This window comes from Sinohyriopsis cumingii, chromosome 3 (genome assembly GCF_028554795.1).
Source record: "Sinohyriopsis cumingii isolate HCF-2022 chromosome 3, ASM2855479v2, whole genome shotgun sequence".
Classification (NCBI taxonomy): domain Eukaryota; kingdom Metazoa; phylum Mollusca; class Bivalvia; order Unionida; family Unionidae; genus Sinohyriopsis; species Sinohyriopsis cumingii.
The window spans coordinates 59,426,041-59,442,662 of record NC_142963.1 but is presented as its reverse complement, the minus strand read 5'-3'; the positions used below and the strand labels follow the sequence as shown (position 1 = coordinate 59,442,662).

The 16,622-nt window shown below is 36.8% G+C and overlaps 1 protein-coding gene across 18 annotated transcripts in view; it reads left to right on the top strand.

Moving 5' to 3' along the window:
- The window catches only part of LOC149802934 (uncharacterized), a 389,228-nt gene that overhangs the window by 177,579 nt on the left and 195,027 nt on the right, over positions 1-16,622 (top strand). For all 18 annotated transcript variants that reach the window (XM_089952442.1, XM_089952437.1, XM_089952439.1 and 15 more), the window contains 2 exons: positions 2,950-3,003; positions 6,063-6,131. In XM_089952442.1, the coding sequence (XP_089808568.1) occupies positions 2,950-3,003; positions 6,063-6,131 (123 nt within the window). The remainder of the gene's footprint in view (positions 1-2,949; positions 3,004-6,062; positions 6,132-16,622) is intronic.

Genomic DNA, 16,622 nt, shown 5'->3' with positions numbered 1-16,622 from the left:
GACAGAATTTATATGCCTGAGTGGAGGAAATACAGTGTTTGTGTGTCTGAATTTAAGTCTCTTGGTAGTCTCTGTGAATTTTTTGGAAAGATTAAACATGAAAGTAGATTTTCCTGAATTTCTTAGACAGAAAATTGCAGATATAAATGGTAAGAAGTTCTAGAGCCCAACCAGTGGCTGTTTGTATGTCTGTCCATTCACACTTTTTGTAACCACCATAGTTCTCCAATCCTTCTGCATAACTGGCTGTCATTTGGTGGATGAATTTATTGCATCTGTATCTGTGTTTTAAAAGCATCATTTTAGGTCAAAGTTTGATAGAGTTATTGCCCTTTTTTAGGTCAAGTTTAATGATCTCATGCAGCAGAACCCTGGCATACCACAGCTCAGGAACCATTCACCATATTCTTTAGGATATTTATGTGTATGCATCTAAGAGATGTGGCTTTCTGGGAGCAGTTATAATCACACTTCAATTGCTGTTGTTTTGTTTGCTTGAATGGTCTATGCATCAGAGCAAATGAACAACCTTTCAAAACAAGGGATTGCCATATAGCGCCTAGAACTTCATGCTTTAAATATCAGCAGGGTACCATGTCAATCTGATTAAAATAAGATCCCCACTGTCCTACATGAAGATCTGATAGCCATGGCTTAGGGTCATGTTCTGGTGACCTTTGAATTAGCCAATGGAAATGTAGCTTTCAGATATTTGAATGTGAAGTAAATTGCTCGGCACACATTGATGCTCTTCAGCCAGACTCCCAGACATGAAGGTATAAGACTTTAACTGATTGATAAAATAAGCAATTATGGTAATAACATGTCACCAGAAGATGACCCCTAAGCGGTCACTGTCAGATCTTCATGTAGGGCATCAGTTTTAATCAGATTGGGTAGCATGTCCACTTGCTTATACATTGAGGCTAACTGCACACTGCATAGACCCATATCTGACATCACATAATGCACTGTCAGATTTGGGTCAATGCAGTTTGTAAAGAGAACAAGCGACATTGACCCTGATCTACTGTCGCATTATATGATGGTAGGGCAGGGTCTGTTTTGTTTGCTATTGGATCTAACTAATAAATCAGTGTAGACAGTAAGTCTTCAGAATTTTTCCTTGTTGATAGCTAGCTTTGTAGCTTTACATTTTTTAATGAGTTTGACATGATTTTTGTTCCTAAATTTTGAGTCTTTCAATCATAGCTTTGGATATGGACAACAACATCAACAGCAACAACAACAACAACACACTAAATTTGGACAATAATTGTATATTTCAATCTTCATGGATATTTGTTTTTAGGTTTCTTTAAAAAGAACACATGTTCTGCATGTATATAGTTTTGGAGTGGATGGAATACAGTTCTTTTTGATATTTTGGATTTATAATTTGTTTCAAACAAGTGGATGCAGACAAAATGCCATAGTTCGGTCAAACACTTCATCAGAAGGTGCTTCAAGGATATGATGTTTTAATTTAATTTGGCATGCTGGTTGAGTTCTCTCCAACCAACCAAATGCCCATGAATCATTCAGATTCTTGTTCCGTTTCCTTCCATCAGGAAGTTGATGTCAATGAAAGCCTATAAGTCATGAAATTTTGGCAGTATTTATCTTATCTTTCTGCCTTACCTCATCTTGAGTTGAAATTAGGCAGCCTTTTATGAAATATGTATCGCTGGATTTATTACAGTGTTGGCCTACTTAGATCTTCGACATCCTGCACTATTCAACTGTTGGAATTTTTGGGATAAGACAAGTTTTCAGTCAGTTTATTGACATTTGTATTTTATTCTTTTGCAATAGAGCTATAACAATACACAATGAAACTGAGTTGTAATGTGACTATTCTCTGAGTGGTTTAGATTACTTTTTTAAAATTGTAGACAAATTTTATCAATTTTCATGTGGAGTAGCTGATAATGAAAATATTCAGATTTGCACGTGTACTATGATAATCTGATTTTTTTAAACCCCTGAATACATTATACCTAGTGAAACATGAAGAATAGACATTGTAAATTGTGGTATATAATGCTTTTTAATTCTACTGATTTTTTCTCAGCGTAGTGTGACCTGAATCAAGCATATTTTATGGACCACCAATTTAATCTTCAGAGGGAGGGGTCCTGGGATATTTGTTCCTAGCTGGGAGTTTTTTTTTTGGTTTACCTCAACAAAATATTTTTTTTCTGTTAATATAATGAGTATAAACAAATTATTTTTCTAAAAATAAATAAAGTACAAGAATAATTTGGGGGGCAATTTAGGGTCCAGATATTTATTTTCAAACATAAAAGGCACCCCACTCAGAAAACTAAATGGTCGGTCCCTTAAACATTATTTCAGTCATAGAAATACAATAACTAATAAATGCATGCATTGTAAGCTGCAAAAATGTTTCTTAGAACCTGTTTACCACTAATTTTGTTACTTTTTCAAGTCCTACATGAATATAATTAAAAACCAAAGTTTATTAACTGCAAAATAGACCTTGTTTGCTTAGTTATTTAGGAAATGAATAAATGAATGCTGTAAATGAATGCTACGTTAAATTTAAATAGTTTTGCATTGGAAAAAATTATTGTATTCTAAAATATACAGAATGCTGAAAATTACAGAAGCATCTCCAGTGATCAGACACTGGACTACTGAGTTGTAAAGCTAGTGGTTCACTGTTCAGACCGTGCCATTTATACAGGATTTAGAAAATTACAGAAGCATCTCCAGTGATCAGACACTGAACTACTGAGTTGTAAAGCTAGTGGTTCAGACCATGCCATTTATACAGGATTTAGAAAATTACACTAAATGAAGCTTCTTACTCACTTAAGGTTAATTAAGCTCCTTGTTCATTTTTGCTGAAATAAAATAATTTTCAGATTTTTCATTATTTACATTTAAACTTATTTAAGTTCTTTTTTCATAAAATCTTTACAGTTGGAGACAGTTTAGATGAGAGTAAAGACTCTGTTTCAAGCTCCGTCTTCCTTGGTAAGTATTTATTCAGTTTCGACTGTTACAGTAAAATTAAGACCATCGATCAGTTGTATGCATAGGTGTGTGATAGAGTACGTTTGTATGAATGATTAGATTGAACAGCAAGTCAGTAAAATGTGTACTATATGGTACCAATTAAAAGTGAGATTATAAAAATGTAACCACATATATAAAGACTTGAACAAAAAATATATGGATATATATATATATATATATATATATATATATATATATATATATAGAGAGAGAGAGAGAGAGAGAGAGAGACCATGCTCTTGGCAATACTTTTTTGATCCCATTCGATCTGACCTACCATATGCACTTGCTTATAAGTTCAGCCCAACTGCAAACAATGTCAGCAGTTTAGGGTCTGTGTTGTTTGATCAATAGATTACTCCAGACAAACTGCATAGACCCAGATCTGCAAGTGAATAATGCGATGGCAGATCTGGATCTGTGCTGCTTGCTGTTTTCCTCGACTTATAAGCAAGTATATATGGTATACCAATAAAGTTTCCTGGAAGATTTTAAATGTTAATATAGATGTAGTAAACATGTTGAACAATTGCAGGACTTAAAAAATTATTGCTATATAAGGACAGCTGTCGTTATACATGTTTGTAAGAGAGATACGCAAACAAAATTAAGTAAAGGGGTTCATGATGGAGTCCATTATAAGTGGGTGCTCCATGTATGTTTGTGTTGATGATGACTGGTTTCCATATTTACGGAACTGGATTAAATCAAACAAAACAACAGTCCAGAAGCTCTCAAACTTTCTGATTTATGGTCATTGTTAAATTCATGCATTGATGATTCATACCAGAGATTAATCCGCATGACAGCTGCACCATCCATGCCGATACTGGGATTTTGAACAAATGGGTTATTATATATTCAGCAATGTCTTAAAAGTAAAACCAGCAATGTTAATATTGATAGTATGGTTGTGTGTGAATAATGGGTATACAGTTACTTGAACATGTGTATGCGGTAGAGAAACAGATTAATCGGGCAATATTGTATCAAACACAGCTGTTGTAACGCGAAATTTGAATACCAGGTACATTTGAACTAGAGAACTAAATCATTATGGATGCAGTTGCACATTGCATTGCAATTTGTCAGTTTAGTCAGAGAAGTCTTCATTTTTAGCTTGCGTACAAAGTACAAGAGAGCTTGTCGTATATACTCGCTTACCCTACATACTGCAAACTGCACAGACCCAGAACTGACATCCCATAATGCACTGGCAGATTTGGATCTGTGCAGTTTGTTCATAGTAGTCAGCAGAACAAAAATCATAGACCCTGATGTGAAAGTGCATTAAGCTAGGCAGATCAGGATCTTTGTTGCTTGCAGTTTGACTCAACTTATAATTGGGTATATATGGTATGCTATGGTCGTGGTATTGTTGGCATCAGAGGGTGTAGCCAGCAGGTTAAGATTTAAATGAAGGAAATATGCAAATTAATTTCATTTCTATGCAATCATTAAAATATGCTTGGCTTTATTTAATGGCCTCCTACCTTTTAATAGAAAATTTTGAATAGATTCAAAGCACTGTTCTGTGAAACTTTTTTATTCAGTGAAACATACTACAAATAATTTTCACCTTTTGTCCCTATTTTATTAAAACGGGGATAGTGTGATATGATCCATCCATCTGTTTGTCTTTTACCACATCTTTTAAACTGCAGGGTTGAATTTTGTGACACTTTGTAGTTATATTGTTGGTATAATCAACATATGTGAAAGGAATATCATCATTGGCCTCTGCCCCTTGGGTTTCTGGGAGAGGGTCAGAGGTCAAACATACAGAAATTGCAATTACATTGACATTGTCCAGTTATTTTCTGACCATGCTTCTTATCTAGGGTCCTAGCTAGGAAATGCATCATACAAGTCATGGATTTTGTATCATGATTGCAGTCATTGTATGGGATTGGAGATAAGTGGAAGGGGCTTGGAATATAACTCCTGGGTCACTGTTTAGGGTTGGAGATGAGTGGAAGGGGCATGGAATATAACCCCTGGGTCACTGTTTAGGGTTGGAGATGAGTGGAATGAGCTTGGAATATGACCTCTGGGTCGTTGCTTGGGATTGGAGATAAGTGGAAGGCTTGTGCATTATGACCTCAGGGTCATTGTCACTGGCTGGAGATGAATGGTTGGGGTATTGGGCTTGTATTTTGACTCCAGGGTCACTGTCAGTGCTTGGAGGTGATTGGAAGGGACTTGAAATATAATGCCAGTGTTACTGAATGAGGTTGGAGATAAGTGGCAGGGACTAACATTATAACCTGTGGATCACTGTCTAGGGTTGGAAATGATTGGAAGGGTCTTGGAATATAATCCCAGGGTTACTGAATGAGGTTGGAGATGAGTGGCAGGGGATCACTGTCTGGAGATGGAGATGAATGAAAGGGGTTTGCATTGTGACCTCTGGGTCACTTTGGGGTGGGAGAAAAGTGTAATGGGCTTGGTATATGCATTAAAATGCATGGGGATTTGTGATGGTGAGTCGTTGCAGTTGCTCATTTTCTTTGTTAATGTTGCGGCATAGATTTCTTCAGGTACTTTGGTATTGTAACCAATACCTGTGTTGTGACACTTATATTGACAGTCTTCCGAGACACTCTGGCCTCTTCATTTTTTATAATCATTTATTGACAAACAAATCAAAAGTCTACTACGCTTTACCATGAACCTTGCGGTTTGTAGGTGAAAGACAAAGCCAGATAGTAAACAACTCAATTCAAGTATAGCAATTAACACTTCTTTGACATGTTGTCAATCAAATATGCTTTAATTAAGGAATGAAGACAATTCAAAAGCTTCAGGTGTATTTCATTTTATGTTGAAATACATTTCTTTGGAACTCAAGGGGTTAGCAAGCTAATATACCCTGTTTATACAGGTTCACTAGATAACTTTAGATACATGATGTTGCATTGAGCCATTCATTACAATGTGTTTTTCTCCAGGCAGAATGTAGTGCGGAAGGGTTTTACACCTTTACCTGTACAGCTGTATAATTTTATTCTTTGTAGATAAACCCTCTCAAGTAAATGGGGACACAAGCCCTCAGCCAAGTTCTTTAAAGACTAGTCCAAAACAAGGTATGTAAGACATGACTCACTCAGTTTGTCTAATTAATTAATTTAAATATGAATAATGCTCCATTCTTTTGACTTAATTTATGAATTAAGTTGTCATGAAGTTTTGAGCCATAGAGCTTTTCATAGTCTTTTGTTAAATCATTAAAATATACATTATGAAAGTTACTTGTGTAGCCATGCTGGTGTTTGTACATACAATCGTAGATGGAGGTCTGTGTAGTTTATTCCATAGATTCTGATCAGGGCTTAAAGGAGACCAGAAACCAATGGAAATATTGAATAATAATAAAAGCACTATAGAAGAAATCCATATTATGATGTATCATCTGTGACCGTAATGCCAATATTTAAATATTGGCATCTCTTCTAGGAGCTGAATTTCCATGACCTCATGTACAAAATTTCCGCGCCTGTTCGTTTACTTTTGTGATGTGATGTCATAGCAGCGACTCCAGCATCCCGCCTGGCAATTGCCAGAGTAAAAGACAATGTCGTTTTGCATTGCTTACGAGTGTAATAGCTCATTAAGAAAAGGCTGTGGACAACATTTTGTATTCTTTTCCAAAAGATAAAGGCATGAAGAAAGTATGGATACATTATTACAAGCGAGTCGATTTCAAAGCAACACAATAAAGCACTCAGTGCTCATTACATTTCACAATTGAATGTTATTAGAGAGAACCTGAAAAAATGGCAGCTCTAGGATACGCAAATGCTAGGCCTAGACTAAAAGTTGGCGCTGTTACAGACGTACCATTGGATATTTTCAATCATGGGAAAAGTAGTATTAAACGTGAGTTAAGAAAATAGGCAGAAAGCCAGTAAGTGACCAGAAAATGCAACAATCAATTCAGAGCTTTTATCTTCACCAGCAGTGCTACAAAAATCTGACAGCCCGACACCCGGGGCCCCTCTAATTTTAGTTCAGGCCCATCCTGTATTCAAAGTGAGGTGCCCATCGGGACTGTTGAAAAATAATTGTTTGCCTAAGGAAACTTTGATCGCGCTGATGAAATGAGTAAACGTACTTTCAAGATGTTGACTTACATGCCTTAACATGGCACAATCTAAATCGAATCACCTCTGTCCTAGGTGAAATTGAGATCTGATTTTAATCAAATGGAAGCTTTGCTAAAAATAAGATTCTAAACTCCTGACATGGTCATGTTTCTAGAAAACACAATTTTCAGTAATCTTAAATAAATTAAAAATTAACAACAATTCCTTTTCAGTCTATGCCTGTTACACGTAGATTATATAAACAGTAATCTGTAATGTTGGAACTGATATAAAACTATCCCTTGGGATGTTTAAATAGCAGGGACTAAAAGAAAAGAGGTTTGGTATAAGATCAAAGTTTCACATTAACTGGCTGACAATAAATCTTTTAGGGAGGCAACTATTGATCCCACTCCCTTGCCCCAATGTGCAAGCATCCATGGGATGCACCATTTCTCCCTGTGATACGCCTTATTATCCCCCAGGACAAGACACTTTTTTCATATTCTGGTCAGCTGCATAATAGCTAAAGGTTAGACTTGAGTACACAAGCAAAAGGCCAGTGTGACTAATTAACAGTTAATCCTTATCAATGCATTTATCTTGTGAAAAGGACTGCCCTTCGGACATACTTCAAAGAAACCATGTTCTACAGCAATAGCCCATTTCATACAGAATTTAACCAGGTTGCTCCGTAATTATCCGAATAACCTCCCAAGTTACTTTATACTCCAGCCAATCAAACACTGGTGGGTACATGTACATAACAAAATGGCGTCCATTGTTGTTTAGAAATATTTCAGAAATAAAATTAATTAAATGATTGAAATTTATATGTAAATTATCCACAGACTTTCAAAAACAAATCTGATGAACTCATATGAAACACATTTTATTATAGTGACGTTTCGGATGCACAGAAATAGTTTGAACAACTTGCTCTTTGAGTGTCAGGATTAAATTTACTTCAACACCGTTTCCTTACCTTACATGTACATGTCCAGATGTAAACAGCTCAAAGCTACTCTCTTGTATGGGTTTGAAATCTGCCCTGCTTTCCAGAAAATAAGACAGGATGGTTCCAATATTAAATTTCGTCAATATCTGCAGCAGCATCGCTGTTGAATATGCATTTTTCAACTCGATAAACGATGTTGAAGTAGTTACAGAAGTTTATGGTGATGCTGAAGCGTTAGCCATATTTTGCCCACCACCTATCGAGTCACTATTACGGTCAGCTGACCACCCACCACGTGATCAAAATTCCGAGCAAATTACGAAGTTCACCGAAGTCTGCATGAAATGGGCTGTTGATTGGCAAGAAAACAATGTTCTATTTTGTTGTAAACTTACGATGCCTAGGACTTCATTTTAACAGTTCAAATCTGCAGTTGCAAGTTACCGTACATGTGGCAACTGTTTTTCCCACATTTTATGTCCCACTTTATTTCATTAGGTTTAAGTCTTAAGGCATGTAACACTGTTTACTGAATAAAATATTTATTCTGAAATTAGTTCTTTGGGGGTACATATGCTGCGTGTATATTTTTTAATTCCTTCTTTTAATTTAATCATGGTAATTAAACTTTACATATACGGTAGAAGAATGTCCGGTGTTAACTGGCCGAGTTTCTTTGGCGGAAATGGAGTTGTGATTTTATTTGCAGAGAAATATAAGCAGCATTTACAGTGATCATTCATGGGATTTAAGCTAATTGGTGACAATTTTATTCATTTTATTTTTTACTACTGTACTGTTGTACTGGTTAAAAAAAATCTGAAATTTACATGAATAATGTTTAATTTTAACATTCTATTTGCTGAAGAAAAAAATTGCCGCGTAATATTATTTGGTCACTACAATATTCACAAGTGATAAAATAGAATATGGCATCTGTGGATTGCATACATTATATCTATGTATGTATGGCTTGTTTTTCTTCTTCTGAGAAATGAAAATTGACATACATAATGTAATAATAGGGAGTTCTCTGCGAAAACTCAGGAGATAGTACGAGATCTGGAGGTAGGTGAGGAAATAACCCCAAAATCGGGAGGTTTTTCTCCTGGCTTGAGAGTTGACAGGTATGAATTGTCTGGGCTTGTGGAATTTCAGTCAGGGCCTATGAGTTTATTTAAGTCACCGGAAGGAGACTGTGCCTAAAAAAATTTCATTTAAGCACTGACCAGTACAGTACATGAACTATTTATACCAGACATGTATATACTATCAGATTTGTCAATACACTATCTGTAGCCTGCATATTAAATACACTGTGATTGAATCATAAGAAGGAAGCTTCTTAAAGTTTAAATTAATTACTTATGATTTCTGCTTTGCAGATTTTTTTGATTTTTTTTTGTGTGTGTGAAAAACTAATGCTTAAGTTACGACTGATGAAAAACGTTCTCAATGCCTTTTACACCTCCCCAGTAATGGATATTGTTTCATACACAAGTCGGTCCCTGTTCTAGTCTCTTCGCCCAGAATTCAGTTTTATCTCTCAGCATTCCAGCGTTGGATGTATATTTTCAAGATATCAGTCCTTAGGTGCTGTGTATGTGTGTGTGTGTGTTGGGGGTAGGTAAAAAATATGTCATTTACATATAATACAATTGAACCTCATCCTTCTTAAGTGAATTTATTGCACTGTTCTAAATTTTTTATTTTTACATTGGGCACCATCACTTAATCCTTATCACATTTTTGCACATGTATACATATTTTTAAAAAAATTACATTGCTTTTTTTAAAATTCCAAAATATGAAATATGAGCACCTTCTTACTGTTGTACTTTTCTTCTGTCATGTCTTACACAAATTGTTAACACACAATTCAACAGATATAGTTATGAGCATATCTTGGAAGCAGATTCAGCTTTTGAATGTGCAACCCAAATCTGGTCTCTTCTTGTCTGTCTTGCTCGCCATGTTTCTGTTTGTATTTGTGGACTGTCTTGTATTTGTGGACTGTCTAGTATTGCGTCATGGGACCACTTGATCAGTCGTCTCATCAAAACTCTGATAAACTCTGCAATTTACAGAATTGTGGTATCTTCTGTGCAATATAATCACTATCTGCCAACAATATTTAATTTATAAACATTAGCCTAATAAAATTTGTTGAGAATTACATTCATAAAAGGAAAAGCTTTATTTCTGGTATCCTTTAAGGACAGATGCAGAGATTTCATCCAAAAATTTATCTTTAAAATCCACTACATCAGGTTGGGCAGTATTTACAAAGCTCAGGACTCCATGTAATGGTTAAGAGCTATTTTAATGTCTTTGTTTACAAACATAGCTGAGTACCAGGTTATAAGTCAAGTCCAACTACAAACTGCACAGACCCAAATATGCCATCACATAATGTGACGTAGATCTGGATCTGTGCAGTTTGGTAGGCGTAATCAGTAGAACAACATAGACCTGGATCTGTAGGTGCCTTATGCTATGGCAGATCGGGATCTTTGTGTTTGCAGTTTGACCTGACTTGTTAGCAAGTACAGAGAGTATATTCCTGTCAGCATGGGCAGAGAAGATAGCATGATTGATATGAGCAAACTGTAGGCCACATCTGTAGAGAACAGGAGACTCATTGATTTAATGGCCATCAAAATGTCATCCTTAGAGTTTACTGATGAAATTTTACAAATCTTGAGTACTGATATCTTAATACTGTGTGAAGAATATCTCCGGGTTATTTTAAGATCAGGAAAATGCAGTCTGTTTCGTCAGCGTGTCTTTTGATATAGCAACTTTGGGATATCTTGCTCTTGAAGCTGTCGCAGGATTCATTTCTGCACATTTATTTTTTATGTTTAAAGACCTAAATTCTGTTACATGTTCTGATCAATTGATAAATTTGCTTACAAATATAAATTATGATGCCTGTTTCTATAGTTTTATTATTCATGAATATACTGGGGCCCCAAGTGGCCGAGTGGTCTAAAGTGCTCACTGTTCCAAATCACTGCCATCTCACCTCTCTCTGCGTTGGTTCAAGTCTCAGGCTCGGGCTAGCATAGGTATGTGGGAAAGCCTGCCAGTAGCTTCTCGTGGGTAGGTGGTTCTTCACTGGATTTTCCAGGGTTCTTCCTCAACCAGCTATACTGTCTGCCATGTATAGCCCATACTGAGCTGAAAAATGGCGTTAAACCCTGGAACAACAACAACAACAACAACATAAATACACTACTTTTTAGCTCTACTGGTCACAGTTTAGAAGGGCTTATGGATTGGTTTGTCGTCTGTCATTAGTCATCTGTTGTCCTATTTCTGCTGTCTGTCCATCTGTTTGCATAATGTTTGTCATCATGCTTTTTTTAAAACTACTTTAAGGATTCCTGTGATACATTACACACACATTCATCCCATTATCTAGCTGGTCCTTTATGAAAATGGTGTTGCTCAGACATTCAATACAGCCACCATAACAGCCATCTTGAAAGGCTTCTTGTTGCTACTTCTCTTGGTCGTATCAACATGGGGTATTTATTAAAAAGATTTCTTATGATCTCTATTTGGTCCTAAATGAAATGGTGCTGATATGGTGTCCAATATGGCCACTTTGGCAGCCATCTTGAAAATCATGTTGTCACTATGCCTCATGAATGGAAGGTCATATTAGCATGGGATTTTCACAAGAATGCTTGTGATGTCTGGTTCGTCCTAAGCATAAAAAAATAGGGTTTTGCTTGGACATCCAATACAAAAACCACAGTGGCCATCTTGGAAAATATTGGTATCACTAGTTCTCCTGAATGGATGATCATATCAACATGGGGCTTCACTAAAGGACACCAAATGATGACTGTTTAACTGGTTTTGATGAAAATGGTTCTAATCAAAACATCAGACACCTTTCAAGTGTCATGGACCCTTGTTGGCAATGGTATCAAGACACCCTAGAATTAGAGTGCTCAGATCTAAGTTTATCAAATCTGGGAAAGGGTCTTCCTACAGATATGAGTCACATAACAAATCTGTGCCCAATGACCAGGTGCCCAGTTGTGGATTCTAGGTATTGGTCATTGGAGCTCTACTGTGCAGGGATAGGTAACTGGGTGGAGTCTCACCCCCACCCCACCCCCAAACTATCTGCTGGTGAAGCATCCCATGACCCTGTCTCAGAGAATGGACCTCTTAGGATAACACAGGGGCTGACCTTTAACATCAGCCCACAGATTCTCCATCACCATGCTTGGTTCATCTCAATTGATCTCATCACCAAGAAAAGTTTTTGTTCAGTGTTGCCAAGTACATGTACATCATTCAATCCATGAGAAAATCTGTGCGTGAGGTGTATGATGCCAGATGGTGAATCTTTTGTGATTGGTGTAGTAGAAAAACATGTCAGTCCATAGCTGTCTCATTTAGAACAGAAACAGTGCTTGGTTTCTACTGTTAAGGGCTATCTTGCAGCCTATTACAGCAATCAAATTTTGAATGGCCCTTCCATTGGACAGATTTCCACTTATCAGACATGATCAGGTATTTTGAGCACCAAAGACCAGTGTCTCACTCTCTAATGACCAAATGAAATTTTTTGTGTCCTGCTGTCTTTTAATAAAAACTTATATGAGCCTTTAGATGAAGTTTCCGTCAAGAACTTTACCCTCAAAACATTCCTCTTTTAGTGAGCATTATGCCCTCTCCATAAAGCAGGGCTGGATCAGGTTCAGTGGGAATTATGGGTGGTTTTTCTAATTTGCCAAGCATGTATTTCAGCAAAAAACAGCTTCCATCTGCTTCTCCATTCCCAGTTGAGATCCCTAGTCTGTGCTGGGGACAATCAAGATAGGCTTTTACAAGTCTGTGCTGGGGACAGTGAAGATAGGCTGTTACAAGTCTGTGCTGGGGACAATCATGATAGGCTGTTACAAGTCTGTGCTGGGGACAATCAAGATAGACTATTACATGTCTGTGCTGGGGACAATCAAGATAGGCTGTTACAAGTCTGTGCTGGGGACAATCAAGATAGGCTGTTACAAGTCTGTGCTGGGGACAATCAAGATAGGCTGTTACAAGTCAAGTCCAACTGCAAACAACAGGCTTTTAGAAATAGCTATCAAGAGATATATTATCACAGTTCTTATTTGGAATCATTGACTTGTTTTTGTTGGTTGCATATAATTACTTCTCCACAAGTTATTCATGAATCGGAGTTTAGATCTGAATCAGTGTACCAGTAATACATGATTCACACCATGAAAGCATTACAGATTTCATAATACATCAGGAGAAAAATGAAATTGGATAAAATGAAGTCACATCAATAAGTCTAATGTATATAATAAGATTCCCTAGAGAGGCTGGCAGAAGTGCTCTGATCAATAGTTGAAAGCTCTGTGGTACTGTAAGGAGTTAATGCTGTATTGTACTGTAGGAGTTAATACCATGTTGTACTGTGGGAACTAATGCCATGTTGTATTGTAGGAGTTAATGTCATGTTGTACTGTGGGAGTTAATGTCACGTTGTACTGTAGGAGTTAATGCCAAGTTGTACTGTGGAAATTAATGCCATGTTGTATTGTAGGAGTTAATGCCATGTTGTACTGTGGGAGTTAATGTCGTGCTGTACTGGGGGAGTTAATGCCATGTTGTATATTGTAGGAGTTAATGCCATGTTGTACTGTGAGAGTTAATGTCATGTTGTACTGTAGGAGTTAATGCCATGTTGTACTGTAAGAGTTAATGCCATGTTGTACTGTAGGAGTTAATGCCATGTTGTACTGTGGAAATTAATGCCATGTTGTATTGTAGGAGTTAATATCATGTTGTACTGTGGGAGTTAATGTCGTGTTGTACTGTGGGAGTTAATGCCATGTTGTACTGTAGGAGTTAATGCCATGTTGTACTGTGGGAATTAATGCCATGTTGTACTGTAAGAGTTAATGCCATGTTGTACTGTAGGAGTTAATGCCATGTTGTACTGTGGAAATTAATGCCATGTTGTATTGTAGGAGTTAATGTCATGTTGTACTGTGGGAGTTAATGTGTTGTACTGTGGGAGTTAATGCCATGTTGTACTGTAGGAGTTAATATCATGTTGTACTGTGGGAGTTAATGTGTTGTACGGTGGGAGTTAATGCCATGTTGTATTGTAGGAGTTAATATCATGTTGTACTGTGGGAGTTAATGTCGTGTTGTACTGTGGGAGTTAATGCCATGTTGTACTGTAGGAGTTAATGCCATGTTGTACTGTGGGAATTAATGCCATGTTGTACTGTAAGAGTTAATGCCATGTTGTACTGTAGGAGTTAATGCCATGTTGTACTGTGGAAATTAATGCCATGTTGTATTGTAGGAGTTATATCATGTTGTACTGTGGGAGTTAATGTGTTGTACTGTGGGAGTTAATGCCATGTTGTACTGTAGGAGTTAATGCCATGTTGTACTGTGGGAATTAATGCCATGTGTGGTATTGTAAGGAGTTAAATGTATGTGGTACTGTGAGGAGTTAATGCCATATTGTACTGTTAGGAGTTAATGCTGTGTGACACTGTAAGGAGTTAAATGTATGTGGTACTGTGAGGAGTTAATGCTGTGTTTTACTGTAAGGAGCTAATGCTGTGTGGTACTGTGAGGAGCTAGCTAATGCTACGTGGTACTGTGAGGAGTTAATGCTGTGTGGTACTGTAAGGAGTGAATGCTATGTGGTACTGTAAGGAGTTAATGCTGTGTTGTACTGTACGGAGTTAATACTATGTGGTTCTGTTAGGAGTTATTGTTTTGTGGTACTGTAAGGAGTTGGTAAGATCTTTACTAAAGCAGCAGGTGCCCCGAGTGGGCGAGTGGTCTAAAACGCTCACTGTTACAGATCACTGCCATCTTACCTGTCTACCTGGGTTCAAGTCTTGGGCTCAGCCAATATGGGTATGTGAGAAAGCCTGCCAGTAGCTTCTTATGGGTAAGTGTTTCTTTCCAGGGTTTTCCTGGGTTTTTCGTGCACCATTTATACTGGCCACCATATATAGCCTATCTTGTGCTGAAAAATATTGTTAAACCCTACAACAACAACAACTAAAGCAGCAACTTGGGCCTGACGAGATGAATTTCATTATTTTGAATTAAAATTACTGGAAAGTTTTTCTAAAGACTTTCATAGTAATTTAAGCAACATGCTGTCAGCACACAGATTTTACTGCATTACATTCAGTATTCCAAATTTTTGCTTGTTCATTGGCCAAAACCTGATATTTTCATAATGAACGTTAACTTTATAAGGAGTGTTTGTTATTTTGATATATTTGCTGTCTTAAAGTCAGAAAGAATCTGAAAGTTGATTTCAGACACCATCTACACTGCTGGAATTAATCCATTAAATCTCAAGCCAATTTAAATGGTACTGTGTTTACTCACCATTAAGTCAATACCAACTTCAGATTGTACAGATCCAGATCTGCTGGAACATTATGTGTCAGCAGATCATTGTGTAGTTTGTTAAGAATAATCAGTAGAACAAATAACGAAAGAGAATTTTTTTACAAATAGGGGAATGAGGCAGGGCTTGCAGAAATGATGTGCTATTTTAGTGCATTCAGTTGACTGTTTGACATAACATGAATTGTGCTATTGTATGTTCAACAATATACCCTGGGTATGTGGCATGCTATTGTATGTTCAAGAATAGACTCTGGGTATGTGGCATGCTATTGTATGTTCAAGAATATACCCTGGGTATATGACATGCTATTGTATGTTCAACAATATACCCTGGGTATGTGGCATGTTATTGTATGTTCAACAATAGACCCTGAGTAACTGGCATATTTAGAGAACTTTACTTGAGAGTTCTGCAAGTTTGAAATCGACAAAACAAATGTATCATATATGTTACAGACCACTTGTGGCAAATGTGAACTTTATCATTCAATGAGTTTGATTGATTTTAGGATTACCCTGAAATCTGGAAACTATTTCTACTAATGAAGCTGACTACCGTATATAATTGTGTGTAAGTCTGATCCAACTGCAAACTGCACAGACCCAGATCTACAGTTGCATAATGCACTGGAAGATCTGGGTTTATGCTGTTTGTCAGGATCAATCATTTGCACAAATAGTGTAGACCCTGATCTGCCAGTACATTGTTTGATGGCAGATCAGAGTCAGTTTTGCTTGCAGTTGAACCTGACTTGTATGTGAGTGTATATGATAAGTGACATCACTAATTTAGTAATTTGTCATTTACAATTGTTATAACATGACTGTGATGTTAATACACGCAGTTATATCATGATTGATTATTATATGCTCATTTTTTTCTCTGTTAACATTACTTTGTCAGAATCATTCATTATTTTACGATATTGCATTTGCTCATAACTTCATATTGAACTGTGTGCTCAATAGTGTATTAGGAACTACTTTGTAAACAAATCATGTACACTTGTAGTAGTTGCTTTACGTTTTGGTTGATTAAATTTGTTTCTGAATGAACTAAACAAGATGTTTCATGGACTGCCATGTATCAGCTGCTTTGGCAC